This window comes from Mustela putorius, unplaced genomic scaffold, assembly GCF_011764305.1.
Source record: "Mustela putorius furo isolate JIRA1106 unplaced genomic scaffold, ASM1176430v1.1 tig00003858_pilon_pilon_pilon, whole genome shotgun sequence".
Classification (NCBI taxonomy): domain Eukaryota; kingdom Metazoa; phylum Chordata; class Mammalia; order Carnivora; family Mustelidae; genus Mustela; species Mustela putorius.
In genome coordinates this window covers 14,463,935-14,486,071 of record NW_025422010.1, presented here as the reverse complement: position 1 = coordinate 14,486,071, position 22,137 = coordinate 14,463,935, and the positions used below count along the sequence as shown (strand labels likewise).

Genomic DNA, 22,137 nt, shown 5'->3' with positions numbered 1-22,137 from the left:
GGATCCATAGTGCAGCATGAAATGGCGGACAGTGCCTAAGTTTAGGGATCAAGCCAATCTGCATTTTAATCCCATTTTTTCTACATGGCTTCATAACCTTAAATAAATTAAATTCCCTGGACCCCTATTCATTTGTAAAATGGAAGAAATGCTATTGGTTCATAATAGGAACATAATGTATTAATATATGAAGTAGTACTTTTTGTGACTAAGAGCAATATGGGACCAGACTTGATTGAGTGAATTTCACCTGTTACTTCACGCTAGCTTTGTATCCTTGGGCAGGTCATTCTTCAGTTTCATCACCTATATAACAGGGATGATAACCTCCCAAGTGTGCTGTGAAAATGAGAAACACTAAAGCACACAGTAGGTATTCAAAAATTATTGTTTTGTTTACCAGTGGAGGTTCTGAAGCATGGCAATGAAGAGAAGCTTAAAGAAACGGCAAGATCAAAGGGCTCATCTTTAGAGATTCAAACCTGTCTTTAGACGGAGGAGATGTAGAGGAAACAATCAGTGACACAAAAATGAATCATATCCAGGAGACAGGAAGGAATAGAACCTAGATCACATGTTGTAGGATTATCCTTTGAGAGAAATAAAAATCAATACTCCTTCCCCTTAAAAGAGGGAAGGATAGGTGATGGGAGTTTAATGGTAGTTGGAATAAAAGGCTGAGGTTAGGAGAAAGGTCCATAGTTGTTTGATACTAAATTAGCTCAAACTAGAATCTTATTATACTAAAGGGTTGTAATCAGGATTGAATGAGAGTACATTAAAAAGCCTATTAGTTTCCTGGTACTAACTAGATGATCAAATAATTCACTTTAGATTTCCTAGGTAGATCCAATATGTAGACTTGTATCTTTCTATGTCTTCCTTAAGTGTACAATTTCTTGATTTCCCTGAAACATGGCTTTTTATTGTCCTTGAAGGCATTGCCAGAACTCATCACATGGAAGAAATGCCCAGTTTTCCCAATCCTACTTCTCCCATTTCCACTTGATCTTGAATGTCCAAGTCCCTGTATCCTTTTACCTTAGATTCTATCTGCCTACTCAAATAACGCCATAACGTCTCTTATTTATCCACATACATTTTATGGTTGTAATGAATATACAGTTTGTTTTTTAGTTTAATACACCTTAACTTACTTTTCATATTTTGGTAAAGCCACCATTTTTATTTTTAACCATTCTTTTCAATGGCCACAATTATCTTTGACAAGGATATGCTTTAATTAGCCATTACCTAAATGCTAGATATTAAGATAGTCAGCTTTTCATTAATAAATATTACATTTTTCTTTTGAATCTAGAAAACAGTATACCCTAGAATTATGGTTTAGAACAGGCCTCTCCGGTAGAACTTTGTGATGATAGAAATCCCCTCTGTACTTTCCAATAAGGATACTAGCCACATGTGACTATTGAGCACATAAAATATATCTAATAAAACTGAGGAATAGAGTTTTTTTTTTTTAAGATTTTATTTATTTATTTGACAGAGATCACAAGTAGGCAGAGAGGCAGGCAGAGAGAGAGGAAGGGAAGCAGGCTTCCTGCTGAGCAGAGAGCCCAATGCAGGGATGCAGGACTCAATCCCAGGACCCTGAGATCATGACCCAAGCCGAAGGCAGCGGCTTAACCCACCTGAGCTACCCAGGTGCCCCAAGAATAGAGTTTTTAATTTCAATTTAAATAGCCACATGTAGTTAATGACCATTATACTGAAAAGCACAATTCTATAAAGAAATATGGAGATCAAAAAGTCAAAGTACAGTCAGGGTCTTAATTAAGGTGGCCAAAATGAGGGCTATAGGATGGTAATAAACCTCTTGAAGAACTCTACGACATAGACCTAAGGAAAGGAAGCCAAAATCTTTTGATTCCGAGTAGAATTTAAAAATGACACTATTAAACCAAAGAGCAGACTGAAGCCAAGGGAAAGTAAATATTTAGAACCAGGTGTGACTTCATAAATTGCTTTTCGAATTATGAGAAAAATGCAGTCTGTAATGATCTGGACCACAGCATCAGCATCCCCAGGGTGCTTATTAGAAATGTAAATTAAGGCCCCAGCCTCGACCTACTACATCTGAATATCTGGGGTTGGGGCTCAAGAATCTTCCAAAGCCCTTCAGGTTTTGCTTGCAGGGCTGTTGTTTAAGAACTATAGAATACTGAATCCATCGCTTGCAGGGCTGTTGTTTAAGAACTACTATAGAATACTGAATCCATCGCTCCTACTATCAAGGAATTTTTCATCAAAGACTTCTAGAATATAAAAGGCATTTTTATTCCTCTCCCCCCAACATCTGTCACACTTTCAGTCACATGTGCTCAATAAAGGTTTGGTATTGAGTTGACTTACTCTCCATTACCCAGACAGTGCTATTCATCTCTATTATTCCAAGTGAGGGAACTGAAGGTTATGGGCACAAACACTATTTAGAACAAACCTTGAATAACGTAGCTTCGTGGTTTCCTGTTTTGACGAAGAACATTTTATAATGTGTGAGCGCTTGCAAGTATGTGTGTGTGCAATTTTGTCATCTATCGACCCAACGGAAAACAAGTATTTTGAATAAGACTTTCTTGTGGTTGGAAGGGGAGTGAAACGGTCATAGGCTGGCCGTGGTCTGTAAGGCGGTAAACCTTAAAATGTGACGGTAGAAAAGCTCCGGTCGGAGCCCCGTTGAAAAAGAAAGGGTTTTCCAGCAGGCAGGGTCCGCCCGGCCGCCGCCCTCTTACCTTCCGTATTACGTGGGACGCACCCTAAACAATCTCTTGTTTTACCTCAAGTTCAAATGGAACTACGCGAGTTTTACTTCCCCGTGCTAACTCTGAGAGTCCAGGGTGGGCGGCTTCTGGCGCCGGGGGACCCCCCAAATCCTGAGGGATCGCAGCGAGCCCCGCCCTGCCCTACCAGGTCAAATTCCTGGACCGGACCGGCGCCCCGCAGCCGGGGAATGCGGAAGGGCCGCGGGAACTCGCCGTGCCGGGCGGGGGAGGAGGGCGGGCCGCGGGCCTGCAGCAGCACGCAAAGGGGGGATGCAGCTGCAGATCCCACAGGCCACAGAAGACAACTAAAGGCCAGGCTGTGTTCGCCGGCCCTAGCCCGGCTCCGCGGTCCACAGAGTGCGCTTCTCTCGGTCTTGAGCGAGAACACCTCTCGCATCCCCCCCGTCCCGAGTTGGATCCAGCCGCGCCTTCCGGTGCGCTTTCCGGTCCACCTCTCCAGGCAGGAAGTGCCGGCCGCCGCCACTGTCGCGCCGCAGCCCAGCCATCGTCGCCGTCGCACCTCGTCTCGCGCAGGGCAGCCCGGGTTCTGGTGTCTGGCGGCGGTGAGTGGCACTTGCCCCCGCGCACGACACCCCTCGGGCCGCGTCCGTCCCACCTCCCTTCCGGTCTAGCGCCCGCCGCCGGACCCCGCCCCAAGGGGCCGGGGCGCAGGGGGCCGGGGACTGCGGGACCTGTCAGGTTGGGCGAGAAGGGTGGGCGAGAAGGTCTTGGCAGCGGCCCGGCCTCCGTCTGGAAGTTGAGAAGCGGGGCAGCGGCCGGGCAAATGAGGCCTGGCTGGGGAGACGCCCTGTCGGAAGAGGTGGCTGGGTCCCCAGCAGAGGGTAGACCAGCCCTTCCGTCACCCGGCTGACTTCACCCACCTGGTGCCTCCGACCTCCCGGAGGCTCCGCTGCCAGCGCCTTGCCCTCGCGGGCCCAGTCGACCGATGAAGGTGTTGAGCACCTGCTCTGTGTCCCGACATGGTGCTAGGTGCTTTGGTGGGTAGGAGTCTACTGGTGCCTGCTTCTTGCCTTAGATGAAGTGTCCGAGGAAACTATTAGAGCACCTGTGTCGGGGTGCATGGTTGGTACAGGCTAAAATGTAAGGATTTCCGCAGGAGTTGTAACTCTCACTGTGTCTTGCATCTTGTAAAGATTTAGTTCGTTCGTGTTGATTGAAGAAAAGGACGAATAACAAAAGTCAAGAAAGATTTCCTGGAGAAAGAATTATGACCTTATTGAAGACCTTGGATTTAGCCCTAGGAGGTAGAACTTGAGTATTTCTGGCAGGATCTGTGGTGGGAGGTAACAAGACTAAAAGCTGAAAAAGTGGGAATTGTGTTGTGTGAGAAAGAGGCCGCGGGGGAGAGACTAGCTTGAATGGAACAAGAAATATAATGAATAATAGCTGGATATAAGGGTAGGTAGGTAAATAAGTGAGGCGTTTTTACAGATGTCCTGAAAACTTGACGGAGAAATAAGAGATTATGTAAGAGGCATTAGGCAGTCATTTTGGATTCTTTAGAAAGGGAGTAATATGAAGAAAGGGGGTGTTCAGAGGATTAGTTTGGCAGCCTTTGTTTAAGATGGATTTAGAATGGTCTTTTGATAAGAGAAGAATCATAACATTTTTGAATTCAAAAGAACTTTACAGATTATCTTGTGAAATAGATTATCTGTTTTATAGATTATCTTTAATTTTATAGTTGAGGAAACTGAAACCCAGAGAAGTGAGATAATTTGCCCAAGGTCACTTGAAGGATTCACATGTGCCGTCCATTTTCTCTGTAAGCATTAGGTGGACCCCGCTGGACCTCGTAACTAAGTGCACAGCTTTTTGTTTGTTCAGCTCTGTTGAAATGAAACAACTTTTATAATGGCTGGCTTGATATTCATTTATGCTTTCATGAGACTGAATTTGGACAGGATGAACTGAAACTTCTGAAGGATAGATCCCCAGGTGAAGGTCATTGTATTAGGAACTAAAAGAGCCTATAAATAGGGCTGGTTGTCCCTCCTTTCTAGGATTCAAAGACATCAGATATCTGGGGATGAGTTTCATTGCCAGCACCTTTCGTATTTTCCTTATTCTGCATTTTAGCTGTGTGGTAACATTGCTTGGTACCCCCAACCAGCTATCCATGTTTTCATGATAGAGAATTTGAGCTGTCTATATATATAGGATATTAAGGGCCAGTGGTACAAGCTCTGGAGCTAGACTTCCTGATTACAGATACAAAATATAAACTCTATCATTTTCTAACTGTGTGGCTGTAGGCAAATTGTTTATTCTCTTTGCCCTAATTTTGAGAAATGGAGATCACAGCACCTATATCATTAATTCAGAGGGTTAAATATGTTAATATATGTGAAATGCTTAGACCAAGAGCTAGCACATATTTAGCACTCATTTATTGTCTGTTATCTGCGTTGTTTCCTCCAGATATGGAACAGGGGTTAGCTTGTAAGTTTTGTTGAGGATCTCTTGGGGAAGACTCCAGTAGAGTTAATGCTGAACTATGGATAGACCATAGAGAAAAGATTATTTTGGGAGTCAGATCCAGGATCTACCTTATATATGTATATGTATCTCAGTTTGTGATAGGAAGGAGGCATATGTATGTATTTGCTTTACTTATATTTATGGAGTACCTACTGAGTATAAGGCACTACTATACCATACAATCCTAGGTAAAAAGGTCACAAAAATGTGTAAGCAAATGACATGGCAAGAGAATATTACTAGGCAGTAAAAAAAAGAATAAACCACTGATAAAAGCAACAAGATAAATGAATCTCAGAAATATTATATTGAGTGAAAGAAGTCAGGAATAAAGAATATAATTCCATTTATAAGAATATCAAAGACAGGGGCGCTGAGTGGCTCAGTGGGTTAAAGCCTCTGCCTTGACCCCTCCCTCTGCCCAGGGTCCTGGGATCAAGCCCTGCATCCTGCTCTCTGCTCGGAGGGGGGCCTGCTTTCTCCTCTTTCTCTGCCTGTCTCTCTCTCTGCCTACTTGTTGTGATCTCTATCTGTCAAATGGATAAATAAAATCTTTTTTAAAAAAATGTCAAAGGCAGACAAAACTAATTTATAGTTAATAAATTTCTGATTTATAGGGGTGCCTGGGTGGCTGAAGTGGGTTAAAGCCTCTGCCTTTGGCTCAGGTCATGATCCCAGGGTCCTGGGATCGAGCCCCACATCAGGCTCTCTGCTCAGCGGGGAACCTGCTTCCTCCTCTCTCTCTGCCTGCCTCTCTGCCTACTTGTGATCTCCGTCTGTCAAATAAATAAATAAAATCTTTTCAAATGTTTTAAAAAATAAATTTCTGATTTATAGAAATCTGAGCAATGGTTGCCTATGGGAGAGGGTCATTGACTTGGGAAAGAACTTTCTGGAGTGATGTTAACATTTATAACTTCATTGGGATGGTGGTTACATGGGGGTTCACATTTATAAAAACTCATTTTTAAGATCTCTACATTTTACCATATATAAATTTCACTGCAATAGAACAAAATAATATATGGGAGTTCAGGGGATGGAAAGTTTATTGCCAGCTGGGATGATCATAAAACCTGTAATTTAAAAATGACAGCATTATAATGTATGTGGTAAATATTAAAATACATATACTATGAGGAAAGCTTAGCTGGTACCAAGAGGAAAGCTGTAAAAATTGTGTTTGGCTCTGTAAAAGAAATAATATATATAATAATTTATTGAACTGATTACATACTGGCCTAAATATGCAGTATAAAAACAGTGATATGTCATTAAGTATATGAGGTTAATTTTGTGAACTGTTCTGGCTTGATTATATACTAAATTCTCCTTATGATTGCTGTTTTCAGACTGTTGCTCATATATCCAGTCATTTGATCCTCCTAATTAGCACTAACATTAGTCCTAACTACAATAATGACCATGGGAATCCATGAGAAATTTCTAAAGTTTCTGACAGACCATGCTGAGCATGAGAACTAAATCAGAAATGACCTTAACTTTTAGCAGAACCGCTCTGTGCTTTTTTGCATTCATTTACTGTTAGGCCTCACCTTGTGCCTCTATTTAGAAATTGGCCTTGCTAGAGGAGATCCCCTAAGCATCCTGGCCCTGGGCCTCCACTACCATTCTGCTGGAGCTTGGCTGGAACTTGAACTCTTCATCATGACTTTGCTCACAAAATCAGCTCCCCTTCCCTCTCCAGCAATCTCATTTTTGAAAGGAAGCTTTATGCTCCTGATTTTTCAACCAGCACCTGAGAAAGGCACTATAGTTCAAGTAGATCTTTGGAAAAAAACTCCAATTAGGAAGCAGGAAGAACTAGCAAAATCAGCATAGGCATCAGAAGAATAGGATAGTGTTGATGGGAATGTTGAGGAAGTGGTGACTCTGTTGCAGTTCAAAGAGGCACCCACCTAAGGGGCACCTGGCTGGCTCAGTCAGAGCATGCGGCTCTTGATCTCAGGAGATCATGAGTTTGAGCCCCACGTTGGGGAAGAGATTACTTAAAAATAAATAAACTTTTAAAAAAAGTAATTAAATAGTATGAGTAACTCTGGCCTAACATTTAAAAACCTATATGGAATGGTTATAAATTACTAGAAAAATCTTTTTAAAATGGTAAAAATGAGGGGTGCCTGGTTGGCTCAGTTGGTAGAGCATGCAAATCTTGGTCTCAGGATTGTAGGTTTGTGCCCCCTATTGGGTGTAGAGATGACTTTAAAAATTAATAAAATCTTTTTTAAAAAAGAAGAGCCCACAGACTTGGAGAATAGAAGGAATTAAAATTTTCTAACCTGGAATCAAAATTCCCTATCTAATACAAACTTGACTGTGGCCATAATTCTGAAATAAATCATTGTCCTATTTAAATATTAAAGAGGCCAAAGAAACACAGTGGCTTTACTTGTTTTCTAGTACTATATAACCAATTACCCCAAATTCAGTACCTTAAAAAAGCAATAAACAGTTTCCAAGGGTCTGGAATTCCAAGGCAGCTTAGCTAGTGGTTTTGAGTCTCGTGAGGTTGTAGTCTGGGTGTCACCTGAATTTGCAATCATTTGAAAGAAGAGCAGCATCCAAGATGGCTGACACACATGGCTTGCAAGTTGGTGTTGACTCCTGGCGGGGGGCCTCACTTCCCTGTACATGGACCTTTCCATAGGGCTCTCTGTAGGGCCCTTGTGTCCTGGTGCTGGCTTGCCCCAGATTGAGTAGTTTGAGGAAGAGCAAGGCAGAAGGTATATTACAAGATCACACACCATCATTTTTGCAATATCCTATTGGTTATGAAGAGTAGCAGAATATGCCACTCCAAAATAAGCTACTTTGGCATACAGATTGTTTTGAGCTGAAGGCAGTTGAAACCGACAAAAGAAAAGCTCTCTGTCCTAGTTGCCTAAAAGCAGGACATAAATGTACAACGGTGTCCTTCCTCCCCTCCAAGAACAAAGATTACCCTCTGGAGACAACTTTAGACTTTTATCAGTGGAGAAAACCCTGACTTTAGTCTACATGGCAAGCCTTACCCTGTTTACTGTGCAACTTCTGCAACTAGCCTCTTCCCCTCACACATACTTCCCCCTTTGTCTTTAGCTGGAGATGATGTCTAAGCTGACTTCTAAGTTACATTTCAGAATAGGCTTTTGCCTGGGTATCTCCCATATATATACATGTTAGTAAATTTCTATTTGTCTCTTGTGACTCTATAATTACAGAAGTGTCAGCCAAGAAGTCAGAAGGGTAGAAGGAAAATTATTTTACCTCCCTACACAGGTCAGCCCTTTTCACTGTTGGATGGGATTGCACAAGGGCAACAGGGCCATCTTGGAGTTTGATACCATTGGAGCCAAGGAACAAGTTCAGATGCTCTTGGAGGCCAAGGAACAAGTTCAGAGCTCTCAGAGGCTCTCAGTCATAAACAAATTCCAGCTGTGACAGGAAGCTGTAGGGAGTAGTGGGAATTGCTTACTGAATACTCATTTATTACAGGAACAAGGGAATGCCGGTCAAGTGACCCCTTATACAGTTTTTCAAGATGTCTGAAATTTGTTTTTATTAAAGTAACTATTCAGCTTTTTAAAATGTTGGCAAACTAATTCAGTTACTTAAAAAGGCATTTTAGGGGCGCCAGGGTGGCTCAGTGGCTTAAAGCCTCTGCCTGTAGCTCAGGTCATGATCCCAGGGTCCTGGAATCGAGTCCCACTTTGGGCTCTGCTCAGCAGGGAGCCTGCTTCCTCCTCTCACTGTGCCTGACTCTCTGCCTCCTTGTGATCTATGTCTGTCAAATAAATAAATAAAATCTTTAAAAAAATAAAATAAAAAGGCATTTTAAAAAATCACCCCTGGGAAAATTAAATGAACCTCCCTGAAAATTGCATATAGTTGGTAGCTGCAGTTTGTGACTTCTGATCTGCTTCTTTTATTTTATAGATGAGGACAATGAGGCTTAGGAAAGCCAAAATGACCCAAGGTCATGTAACTTGTGAATGACAGAACTGGCATTAGTATCCAGGTCTCTAACATCTCCATTAAAACATAATGACCAAATTTTTAAAACTGAAGGGACTCAGTACATAAATAGCGCCTTCTAAATGGTTAATTTTCATTCTCAACCCTCCTGCATGGAATCGCCCAATGCACTTTTTAAAATAGCAGTCACTGGGCCCCACCCATCATCACTCAGTTTGGGTTAGAGCAGACTAGGACCTAGGCATCAATTTTTTTAAACTTCCAAGATGATTCTAATGTGCAGCCAAGATTGAGACCAGAAGGTGAACTGCCGTGAGAGAATTTTTACTTGCCATATGGCGACAGCAACCAACTGACTTAAAACACTTAAAGGAAGAAGCCTCAAAGGAATGTCCTAGGTAGCTGCCAGAATATGCCCCATAAAGCCAATAAAGTCATATAGGCTGATGAAGTTCATAAGCAGTTTCTGTTATTAGTGATTATCGTGCCCATGGTTTGATTTATACATCAGTATTGCAAGTGTTTTGCAGACATGTAGATTATTATGTAAATACATTGACACCACAGCCACATATACCAGTATTCCTATATCCCCGCCCTTCTTGTAAACTCTGTGACCAGGACATATAACCTTTAGTTCACACTATATGAGAAATTTACCAAAATAATGAAATAAAAATTTTGAGGAGGAAATGAGAAATTTTTACTGCTGTTGAGAGCTCTTGATTACATTATATGCTGGTCTGTATGCATTTTTTTCTGTAATTATAGTTTTATGGATAGGGTTGGATTATTGTTTTCTCTTTAACATGTATAGGTTAAACATTAATTTGACAGTCCAAGGTAAAAGTTTCAAGCGTTTATGATGTCAAACCAGGGCCATGACTGGTAGGAAATACTGTCACTTTAAATTAATCTAGATTACACAGTCCATTCCACTATGCAGTTCTATTCTGTACATTGGTTTCCCCAGTTATTGTCTGAATTTATTTGAAAACTCAAGGAATTGAATTCAAAGGAAAGTCACTGCTCAGAAATCATTGGGAGAGAGGAGGGGAGGGATGCCTGGGTGACTCAGTTAAGTGTTTTCTTTTCTTTTCTTTTTTTTTTTTTTTAAGATTTTTATTTATTTATTTGACAGACAGAGATCACAAGTAGACAGAGAGGCAGGCAGAGAGAGAGGAGGAAGCAGGCTCCCTGCTGAGCAGAGAGCCTGATAAGGGACTCGATCCCAGGATCCTGGGATCATGACCTGAGCCGAAGGCAGAGGCTTTAACCCACTGAGCCACCCAGGCGCCCCCAGTTAAGTGTTTTCATCTTGATTTTGGCTCATGTCATGATTTCAGAGTTGTGAGATTGAGCCCCCCCACACGGGGCTCCCTGCTCAGGGAGGAATATGCTTGAAGTTCTCTCTCCTTCTCCCCCTACCTTCTTGCACACACTCTCTCTCTCTCTCAAATAAATAAATAAAATCTTTTTTTAAAAGGGTCAGTATTGAAAGTTTTTTTAAAAATTTTGTGGTAAGGGGCGCCTGGGTGGCTGAAGTGGGTTAAAGCCTCTGGAGAGGGAGGAGTTGGGAATGACTCTAGGTTTATGGCTTGGTGAATTCGTAAATGATGGTGTCATTAACTGAGAGAAGACAGAAAGCTAAGAAAATTTAGAAACAGGATGATAATGAATTCGGTGTTCAACACATTGATTATGAGTGTCTGTAGGGTGTCCAGATGGGTGCCTTGCACAAGCAATGGGTATTAAGAGTCTGCAGCCAGGGGCGCCTGGGTGGCTCAGTGGTTTAAAGCCTCTGCCCTTGGCTCAGGTCATGATCCCAGGGTCCTGGGATCGAGCCCCACATCAGGCTCTCTGCTCAGTGGGGAGCCTGCTTCCTCCTCTCTCTCCCTGCCTGGCTCTCTTTCCTACTTGTAATCTCTATCTGTTAGATAAATAAATAAAATCTTTTTAAAAAAAAAAAAAAAGGAGTCTGCAGCCCAAGGGAAAGGTCAGGCCTGAACATACAGACTTGGTAGTCATCATTGTTGTCAGACCAGTGAGAGTTGATGAGATCATTCAAGGAAAGCAGGATGGAAAGAATTTTAATAAGCCATGGACTGCTAGAATATTGGGAATCATGAATATGTAGGTGAGTGAAGATAAAAGCCTAACAAGAAATGGAGGAGAACCAGTCATAGAAGTAGAACAGAGAAGAGTAAATTGGTATCATCAAGTCAAATGTAGCATTGTACATAAGCCAACCTTTCCAATATCACTAGGAGTCTCCCTTGTGGGGCATCTGGATGGCTTAGTCATTTAAGCGTCTGCCTTCAGCTCAGATCATGATTCTGGAGTCCTGGGATCAAGCCCCATGTCCGGCTTCCTGCTGCTTCTCCCTGTCCCTCTGCTTCTTGCCCCTGCTTGTGCTCTCTCTCTCGAAATAATTTTTTTTTCTTTTCTTTTTTTTAAAAAGTCTCCCTTGTTATAACGGAATGTCTTCAAGGTTGGGAAACTTGCTCTTTTCCATTTTGGACAGTTCATTTCTTTAATTTTTTTTTTTTTTTTAGAATTTTTTTTATTTTTTATTAACAGATAATGTATTATTAGCCCCAGGGGTACAGGTCTGTAATCATCAGGCTTACACACTTCACACTTTACACACTCACCATAGCATATACCCTCCCCAATGTCCATAACCCAGCCACCCCATCCTTCCCAGCCCCCTCCCCTCCAGCACCCCCCAGTTTGTTTTGTGATATTAAGAGTCTCTTATGGTTTGTCTTGGACAGGTCACCAAGGCCAAGAGTTGTTAAGGCTCTGAAGAAAAGAGGCATAGGGGCACCTGGGTGGCTCAGTGGGTTAAAGCCTCTGCCTTCGGCTCAGGTCATGATCCCAGGGTCCTGGGATCGAGCCCCACATCGGGCTCTCTGCTCTGCAGGGAGCCTGCTTCCTCCTCTCTCTCTCCCTCTCTCTCTCTCCCTCTCTCTCTCTCTGCCTGCCTCTCTGCCTACTTGTGATCTCTGTCTGTCAAATAAATAAATAAAATCTTAAAAAAAAAAAAAGAAAGAAAAAGAAAAGAGGCATAAAATGATGTCAAACACAGCAGAGTGATCCAAGGAGTTAGACTGGATTTGGCAGTTTGAAAGCAGTTGCAGTAGAGGGGAAAAAAAAGCCAGGTTGTGATGGGTTGAAAGTGAGTGGGAAGCAAGAAAGTAGAGAAAGCCAAGATCCTTATCTCAGATGGAAAGGGGAAAGAGGATGGTAGTTTCTTTTGAGGGGATAGTTCCTTTCAGATTGATTGCTTTGCTACAACTTTACCTCACTTTTCAGCTGATACGTGTGTATGTGTATAGCATATAGGTATCTCATATATATATATATATATATATATATATATATATATATATATATATAAATGTGTATTGTCTTAAAGTGAAGTACAGGGAGAAAAACTTTTTTAGAAGAAATTATGCTGTTATTACATTGAGCTTATGACCTGTTCTGTAATCTGTTTTGATTAGGGCCGTTGATGAATTGCCCTTGATTGTTTGTCACCTTCCTTCCCTGTTGCCTTCACTTTTGGGGTCAGACTTGCCTTACCATCTAGTGACATTTCTGGCCTTACTGGTTACCTCCCGTTCTCTCACAGAAATTGCTCCTAATAAAAACCTTTGCATATTTAATCCCTTCTTGGCATTAGCTTCTTGGAGAACCCCAACCAAGCTTCAGAAATGTTTCAATACTATAGACTTTTGGGGTAGCTGTAGGGTTAGCATGACACAATTGGCTATTTTTAATAAAAATAAAAATTTATTCTGGGATGTTTTTCTAAATGAGTCTACTACAAATATAATTTGTAGATATTGAGAGAACTAGTACTTGCCTTCAGATTTACTGTCTTTTGTACATATTATATCTTAAATAGAATCAGAATTTTTAGCACAAAAAAGTTGTAATCACTAGTTTTGGAATAGGAAGAAGAATTAAAGCATAGACAAGTGCCTTGCTGGTGGACCACATTCTGTCTCTGATTTAACCTTCAATATAACTAAACTCAAACTGTTACAGGACAGAGGAGAAAACTAACACTTACATGGGGTAGAGAAGGTGTTGGAATATGAACTTTTTGTTTAGAATAAGAATTCTAAGGCTGGTGTACTTCAAACTTGCACCACTAAGCCAAGCTTCAGAATACCCAGGGTTGGGGTTGGGGTGGAGGGTGGTTTTTTTTTGTTTGTTTGTTTGTTTTGGGTTTTTTTTTTTTAATTGAAGAAAGAGAAGTAAACAGTGTAGATTAAAAGCCCAAGACTAGGGTGCCTGGTTGGCCCAGTTGGTAGAGCATGCAGCTCTTGATCTCGGGGTTGTGAGTTCCAGCCCCATGTAGGGTATAGAGTTTACTTTAAAAAAAAAAAAAAGAGAGAGAGAGAGAAAGAAAGAAAAGAAAAGAAAATTCAACACTAAAAGTCCTAGAGACCAAAGTCCAAAATTGCCTTGGTCAGCCACTGCCCAGCCATTCATTTACTTTCATACTATGGGGCTGCAGAGTGAAACAACAGTTCCCAAGACCACCCTCATTTCTTTCTTTCTTTCTTTCTTTCTTTCTTTCTTTTTAAAGATTTTGTTTATTTATTTATTTGACAGACAGAGATCACAAGTAGGCAGAGAGGCAGGCAGAGAGAGAGGAGGAAGCAGGATTCCCCGCTGAGCAGAGAGCGGGATGCGGGACTCGATCCCAGGACCCTGGGATCATGACCTGAGCCGAAGGCAGAGGCTTAACCCACTGAGCCACCCAGGCGCCCCTTCCACCCTCGTTTCTGATGCCAATCGCAAGTTTGGGCCCCCAAAGACAACCCTCAGGTTTGATAATTTTGCTAGAATTCACAGAATTCATTGAAAGCTGTTATATCCTTGGTTATGGTTTATTGCAGTAAAAGGATTCAGATTAAAATCAGCCAAGGAAAGAGATGTGTGGTGCAGAGTCCAGGAGTGTTCCAAATGCAGAGCTCCAGTTGTCCTCTTCCAGGGACAGTGTTACTCCTCCTGGCAACAAGATATGACAGTATACATGGAGTATTGTTAACTAGGAAAGCTCACTTGATCCTTGATAGCCATAGTTTTTACTGGGGCTCCACCACGTAGATACTGTTAGCTACTCTGTGGCTGACCTTAGTCTCTAGCCCCTTGGGAGGTCAAATTGGTAACATGACCCATAACTCCCATAATAAATTACATTGTTAGATTGTCTGATGTGACCCAAGACCCCAGATATAGGCAGGACACTCCACAGGCTTAGTGATTACCTCCCAGAAGCAGAGAGGACAAAGGCCAAGACTCTCTTTGGGCAAAATTGTTTACTACATAGGGCCATTGGTTTTATATTTTAACCTAGATAATACCTATCTCATAGGGCAGTTATGAAGACATTGGATGGAAAAATTGATCTGGTCTTTCTGGGTTTTCCAAGCTAGTAGCTAGTAATGGTGGAGCTGAGATTTGAATTTAGGACTTTCTAATTCCAAAGTTGACAGTATTTTTGCATTGTGTTTATTTAAAACTGCAAATAAAAAATGGAATGAAATGTGTTCATGCTATTTGACATTTACTTTTTTTTTTTTTTTTAAAGTAGGCTCCATGCCCAGTGTGGAGCCCAACATGGGGCTTGAACTCACAACCCTGAGATCAAAGATCTGAGCTGAGATCAAGAGTAGGACTTGTAACTGGCTGAGCCACCCAGGCACCTCCTATTTGACATCTAAATTATTGGTGGCTTTCATCAGAGTATTGGAAGCTACCATTGGCACCATATTATAGAGAATTGAGGAGTGACTGGAAAGATGAGAAAATGGAGACAGTTGAGAGTATCAGAATGCTATTCTAAACATTTTGTCAAAGGAAAGGGGAAATGAGGATGAAGCTAGAAGGGATGCACGATTAAAGAGTAGGTTTGGGGTGCATGGCTGACTTCGGTTGATAGAGCATGTGACTTGATCTTGGGGTCCTGAGTTCAAGCACCATGTGAGTTCAAGCCCCATGTCAGGTATAGAGATCATTAAGAAAAAAAAAAAAAGTAGGCTTTAATCATTTTTTTAAGATGAGAGCCTTTTGAACATGTACCATACAGTGACTATACTAGTTCCTTTGTGAATGTTTTCTCATTTAAGTCTCACTGGCTTTGAAATAGAGGCTGTTTTGCTGTAAAACTGAGGGTTGTGTGAGGTTCCCTGGTTTTCCTACTGTGTTTTGAAAAACCAAGGCTTAGAGAGGTTATGCAATACTGGTAAAAAATGGAGTAAAAAGAGTACCTATTGCAGTGGATTATTAGGAGGATCCAATAGGATGATCCTTGTAAAAAGTTAAATGAAATATCAACTTTGGAGTCTTTCTCTTTAGGGAGCCCCAAATCCTCGTAACACTACTTGGCACATAGTAAGCTACTCAATAAATGCTAGCTATTGCTGTGTATTTTTAAATTAATTTCCACTTAAAAAAAATGAGTCTCATGAAATTTGGAGGCAAGCTATTAAATGATTTCTATTCTGCTTCTTAAATTTTTCAAAACTGCTTTTTCCTAACCATTTAATTGTGATATTGGAAATAAAAATGAAATGTATTCCTACACAATTGAAGTAATAATTCTACATTAAGAAATTTTTACTCACTAACTTGAGGTGTTACAGGTTCTTTTTTTGTTTTGTTTTATGTGTAATGCATTCTTTTTTGCTTCATGTTTTTTCTTTTTAACTCTAGAATTAAACAGCCACCATGTCGAGCAAAAAGGCAAAGACTAAGACCACTAAGAAGCGCCCCCAGCGCGCAACATCCAACGTATTCGCCATGTTTGACCAGTCACAGATTCAGGAGTTCAAAGAAGCCTTCAACATGATTGATCAGAACAGAGATGGTTTCATTGACAAGGAGGATTTGCATGATATGCTTGCTTCTCTAGGTAGGCTTTTATATTCTTAATATGCCCACCTCCCAAAAATAATATTTCAGTGTTTTTTGAATTATTTTTTTGTGTGATGTGTAAGTTTTCTCTCCTTATCTCAAAGGCCTAGTGAGAGATGTCTAGGTAGGAAGTGCCAAGTTGGGGCTGACCAGTCACAAGAGGATTTTATTTATAATTTTCTTACAATTAAGGTAAAGAAAATATAAAGATAAAAGATTTAAAGCAAACAAACTGCCCCTTTGTTATTCTGGTTATATGGGTGTTAATTTATTATTCCTTGTATGATTTTGTTCTTGTTTGGTATAATCTTAAAAAGAAGGATGAGAAGGAAGGGTCTTCCACGTTCTGCCCCAAGTCAGCAGCGATTTTACAGCTGGAAATGGTGAGCCTCCTAGTTCTCTGTAGACTTGCTGGGAAAGAAGGGGTGCAGGTCAGGGATAGCCTATAGTTAGGCTCTGCTCTCTGCTTGTTCTTGACTATTAGCCAAAAATGACAGTTCAGAGGTGAGAGGGCAAAGAGAGAGGTTGTTATTCTTCTCTGCTTAGTAACCAGAACACAGTTTTGTTCCTCTATTTTATTTCTTTTTTCTAACATATTATTTTGAAAACTTTTAAGCCTGCAAAAAGTTGAAAGAACAGTGTGATGGAAATGCATACATTTTTACCTAGATGCACCAATTTTTAACATTTTACATTTTCTTAATTCAGAGTGAGAGTAAAATCAAGATATTGAACTAAGTTATTAACTTGGAGGTGGGTTGGACCCTAGTGTTTTAACTTAAGTGTCCTCTTTTGGGGCAGGTCACTAATGAAAAAGGTGGTGGAGTAAAACTGAAGGACTTAGTTGTATTACAAATACTGAACACTCAGGGCACCTGGGTGGGTCAGTTGGTTAAGTATCCGCCCAGGTCTTGATCTCAGGGTCTGGGGATTGAGCCTCATATTAGGCTCCTTGGTCAGCGGAGAGCCTGCTTCTCCCTCTTCCCCATCTTCCCCATCCCTACTCATTCTCTCTCTTTCTCAGAAAAATAAAATCTTCAAAAAAAAAAAAGTGAACACTCAAGCCTGTACCCTGCTCATAGTAGATGCTCTATTTTTGTTGGGTGAATGAGGGATAGTAGAGGAAGAGACTGACTTTGGGGTCTTCCATTTTGGGGAACCCATGCTTTTTAAAGATATGTATTCATTTACCTTTCAAATCAACAAATTATATCGGATGCCCTGAATTGGGCCCATAGGTGCTTAACCTAAACCAATTCATTTTAAGTCCCTGCATCTTTTCAGTACCCAGATTTTCTTGACACCTTTAGTTTAGACATTTTTCCCCCAAAACTATGGCTATAGAGTTGGATTAAATATGAAGGTAGAAAAGTGGATATTTTTTAGTTCCTTTCGCTTATTCAGTGAATCTTGAAACTAATTTTAGCCTCATTTTTATATTTTTATGTTGAACAGGTATAATGAGTGAGACAGGTAATATACAGTAAGACAGGTACCTACTTGGCATTTAAATTTCACTCAAATTCCCAGGAGGAAAACTACATATAAAGCATAATTCTTGATTTGACTGTCATTAGCACTTAGCTAGATGTAACATTCAGATGCTTCCTCAGATATGAATGTCTAACTTAAGATGTACTTTTCCTGGAGAATCATTACAAACTTAATGTTGGAAGGGGCTTTTCAGATACCAAGTTTAACCAGTCCATTTTACAAATTTAAAAAAAAAAAAGTAAATCCTAGACAGCTGCCACCTTTCCTCAGGTCACACAGTCAGTGGCAGAACTGGGATTCAAACTCACTATTCAAGACCTTCTATTCAGAGCTGCTTTTCCTACACCTTGGGAGCCTCAAAAATGCCTGGACCAAGAGAAGCGCTTTGTTGTTCCCGCCAAGACTGGCCAGTCCAGGGGACTTTCTCCTGACCTCACAGAGAGGGTCACAGGACTCTCCCTCCATAGGGAGAATTGGTCTCCGTTGAAACTGAGGTGAAGATTTCCCATTATGAGCAATACTAAACTAGTTTCACCATATGAGTAAATGATGTCTGGCAACTGACTAATAGATAACATTGTTCAAAGTGAGCTCTCGGTTCTAAACCAACCTAATAGTTTTGGCTTAAATGACCAGCTTACTAAATAAAATTTTTGACACATACCAGTTATGGGCAACTGTGCCACAATTGGAAATACAAATATTTCAATTTTTTAAGCAACGGGCTTCGAAGTGCCATGATGGACTTTTAACATTATTGACATTCAAGATGCAGAAATGTGTCATTACCTGTGTCATTTCAGGTGCCTGTATTTGGGGGGCTATTTTTGTTTGTTTGTTTATTTGTGAGAGAGAGCATGAGCTCGGGGGAGAGGCAGAAGGGGAGGGAGAAGCAGGCTCTCCACTGAACAGGGTCCTAATGTGGGGCTTGATCCCGGACCCCAAGATTATGACCTGAGCCAGAGGCAGACGCTTAACTGACCGAGCCACTCCAGGTGTCCCTCAGGTACCTGTTTTTGATGAAAATAGTGAAAGAAAGCTTGCCGAAAGTATCGTGAATGAAAAACATTCAACCTGTGCCCACAATACATTTTTATAATGATATAGCAAAGATTTTTTACATTGTTATAAACTGTCTTTTTAAAACGTTCTTAATGCAAGTTAATTGAAAAAATAGTTCCATGTGATGATGATGTAATTTAAAAATATACTGGGGAGCAAGGCAGTAGCAAAATAATTATGTATTGAAATTAGTTCTTTGTCCTTCAACATTAAAATGTGAAATCTTCTAGGGAAGAATCCAACCGATGCATACCTTGAGGCCATGATGAATGAGGCTCCAGGGCCCATAAATTTTACCATGTTCCTCACGATGTTTGGTGAGAAGTTAAATGGCACAGATCCAGAAGATGTCATCAGAAACGCTTTTGCATGCTTTGATGAAGAAGCAACTGGTGAGTGCTCTTTTTTTGTTCATGCCCACCCTCATTCCAAACTATATGAAACACTTTTTAGGAAATGAAAAAAATGAGTAAAATATAACTTTTTTTTAAAGATTTTATTTATTTATTTTGAGAGAGAATGAGTGAGAGAGAGTATGAGAGAAGAGAAGGTCAGAGGGAAAAGTAGACTTCCCAAGGAGCTGGGAGCCTAATGCAGGACTCGATCCCGGAAGTCCTGGATCATGACCTGAGCCGAAGGCAGTCGCTCAACCAACTGAGCCACCCAGGCATAGTTTATTCATTTTTTTTAAATAAAACTTTAAAAAAAATTAATAAACTACCATTTATAATAGTATAATATGACCACGAATGGGAGTCACGGGCATATAGGTCATAAAGCTGCCCAGTTTATGATATTAATCTTTGAATTTGGTTCGGAGCTGCCTGAAAGCCACATGGGGAATTGTCTGTTAAATAGTATTTTTTTAGACAATGAAAACAACTTCTTTAAGTGACTGTAAATCTCACTAAAAAGTATAATTAAGTTACTTGAACAGTTAAAATCTTTTTTTTTTCTCATTTTAAAGAGTATAAAGCCTTGCTATTCACATTTCTTACTCCTCTCATTTCCCCTTTTCTTCTCTCTTAACCCTCTCCTCAGCCACCTGCACACTTCCTCAGATACACCTGGCACCCTCCTTCCTACTTCCTGTCTCTACCTGTCACAACTGCACTGTCCCTCATGCACATTTGGTCTTTTTTCTGGGCAGCTGTCTACATCTCTGAAATACAGAGGGTTTTCTTTTTCCTCCTCTAGAAAACACTTGCTTCAAATTAATTTTGTAAGTATTATAAGGTATTAACTGTGCTTTTACAATGAAAGAACTCTAGGGGCGCCTGGGTTAAGCTTGGTTAAACTTCCGACTCTTGGTTTCAGCTCAGGTCATGATCTCAGGGTCCCGAGATTCAGCCCCATGTTGGGTTCTGTGCTTGATGCAGAGTCTGCTTGAGATTTGCTCCCTCTTCCTCTGCCCGTCCCCTGCTCATACTCTCTCTCAAATAAATAATTTTTTTTTTAAATTCTGAAATGAAAGAACTCAAAATTAATAGGCAAACATAATGAAATAGTTACATACTGCCTTAGCGTACTAATTTACTTTGTTCATGTAAATGTGGATATTCTGAAGTATTTTGCAACACTGACCTAGTTTAGAAATGAACCATTAAAGTGCCAGGAAGTATTCGTGACTCCTTCTGTCTCCTGCCTGCCAGGCACCATCCAGGAAGATTACCTGAGAGAGCTGCTGACAACCATGGGAGATCGGTTTACAGACGAGGAGGTGGATGAGCTGTACAGAGAAGCACCTATCGACAAAAAGGGAAATTTCAATTATATCGAATTCACGCGCATCCTTAAACATGGAGCAAAAGACAAAGATGATTGAAAGAACTTTAGCTAAAACCTTCCAATTGCTTTGTCTTACTCCATTTTATTTCCTAGACACTTTCCCCCACCCTCATAGAGACCTGTTGCATGCAACTTAGTTTCACGGCTTGGCCTCTTTTTTTGATGTATTTATTCTAGACCTTTCTGCCACTTAGCACTTGTATAATCAAACTGCAAATGGGGTTGAGGTTGTAAATTGTGCTGAAAAAGAGATTGCGAATAAAAATCAACAAATGTGAAAGCCCAGGAAAATATATCCGGTATTTCTGGTTTTGCTGGATTTTTACATTTTTATATAATAAAAACATTATTTTGAAATAAAGATTATGCTGACTCAAATGAAATATAATAGAAAGTTAAACAAGTGGTAATTGGGGGTAGTCTTTTTTTTTCTTTCTTCAGATTTTCAACTTCACATTCAAATTTCATGGTAAAGCTGATTTTTCACTTAATGTGAGACAGTGTTCTTCAGAACTTCTAAGTACAAATTAACATTATGCAGTAAAAACTACTTATTGCCTTTCTTTTTTTCATACTTATAGTAAGTCAGATGTTTAAACTATTGGATGATATATAGGATATGTCTGAGAAAACGTTTAACGTTTTATGGATCTTAGAGCCTAAGAAGGTGAGGCAAAATTCTGAAGAAAAGAATAGTTATTACTAACATTTACTGTATATAAAGCACCACATGTGGGTGATTTTTTTCACTGAATCTTCCCAGTGACCTTGTGAGACAGATATTTGTTATTTCTGTGTTTCAGGTGGGGGTACTGAGCTCTGCAGAATTGAGTGATTGAGTCACTAGAGTAAGTAAGAGGATTACAACCTGGGGGCCTGACTCCAGAGCTTATAGTCCTGGAACCCTCTGCTCTCTGTGAAAAGCCCCAAACGCCTAAAAGGTCAAGACATTTCCTTTACACTCTAACATGATTTTTCAGTCATTGAAATTTGAATTAATTTGTGGAAATTGGTTATTTGAACAGAATTTCAGAGAAGTATCACGTTAAAAAATAGAAGACAAACGATTTTAAGCAAGATTATGTGTGAAGGGTGTTCGTGTGGTGTATAGACTATAGGCTATAGCAAGGACTAGAAAACAGACGTGGCTGTTTCAGAGCTCATTGAAAATCCTCAAGGCCATGCCATGTGCAAAGTTAGAGAGGAAAACCTAGAAAAGGAAAAAAATTAAAATTTTCCCAGTCTTGTTCAACTATCTATTCCCTCTCTTAAAAGTGTTGTATTGGTATTTTATCTGCTGCAAATGAATGCATTTTCATATCATTTAATATTTGTAACTTAGAGCTTGGTATGGTAGGCAAATCCTGGCCACATATTGCCACTTAATATTTGAGGGGTTCCTTTTCATCATCTTTCAAATGAGAGAGCAGTTTCATTGTCACGGTCTAGTAGAGTGCTCTCACTTCAGAAGATCTTTCACCTTTATTATCAAATCCTCACAGCACACAAGGTAGGTAGGGCAAGTGTTATTCCTGCTTTTTTAGTGAGATCTAAAGCAACTGTCCAAGCTTCAAGTCACCACGCAGCGTCACAC

The 22,137-nt window shown here is 40.5% G+C and overlaps 1 protein-coding gene across 1 annotated transcript; it reads left to right on the top strand.

Annotated features, from left to right (window-relative positions):
* The first annotated feature begins 3,209 nt into the window (after window positions 1–3,209).
* On the top strand, window positions 3,210–20,904 carry LOC101686513 (myosin regulatory light chain 12B). The gene is made up of 4 exons (XM_004742779.2): window positions 3,210–3,349; window positions 15,999–16,197; window positions 18,986–19,147; window positions 20,408–20,904. The coding sequence occupies exons 2-4, from the start codon at window positions 16,014–16,016 to the stop codon at window positions 20,578–20,580; spliced, it is 519 nt and encodes a 172-aa protein (XP_004742836.2). The 5' UTR covers window positions 3,210–3,349; window positions 15,999–16,013; the 3' UTR covers window positions 20,581–20,904.
* Window positions 20,905–22,137: the final 1,233 nt, after the last annotated feature.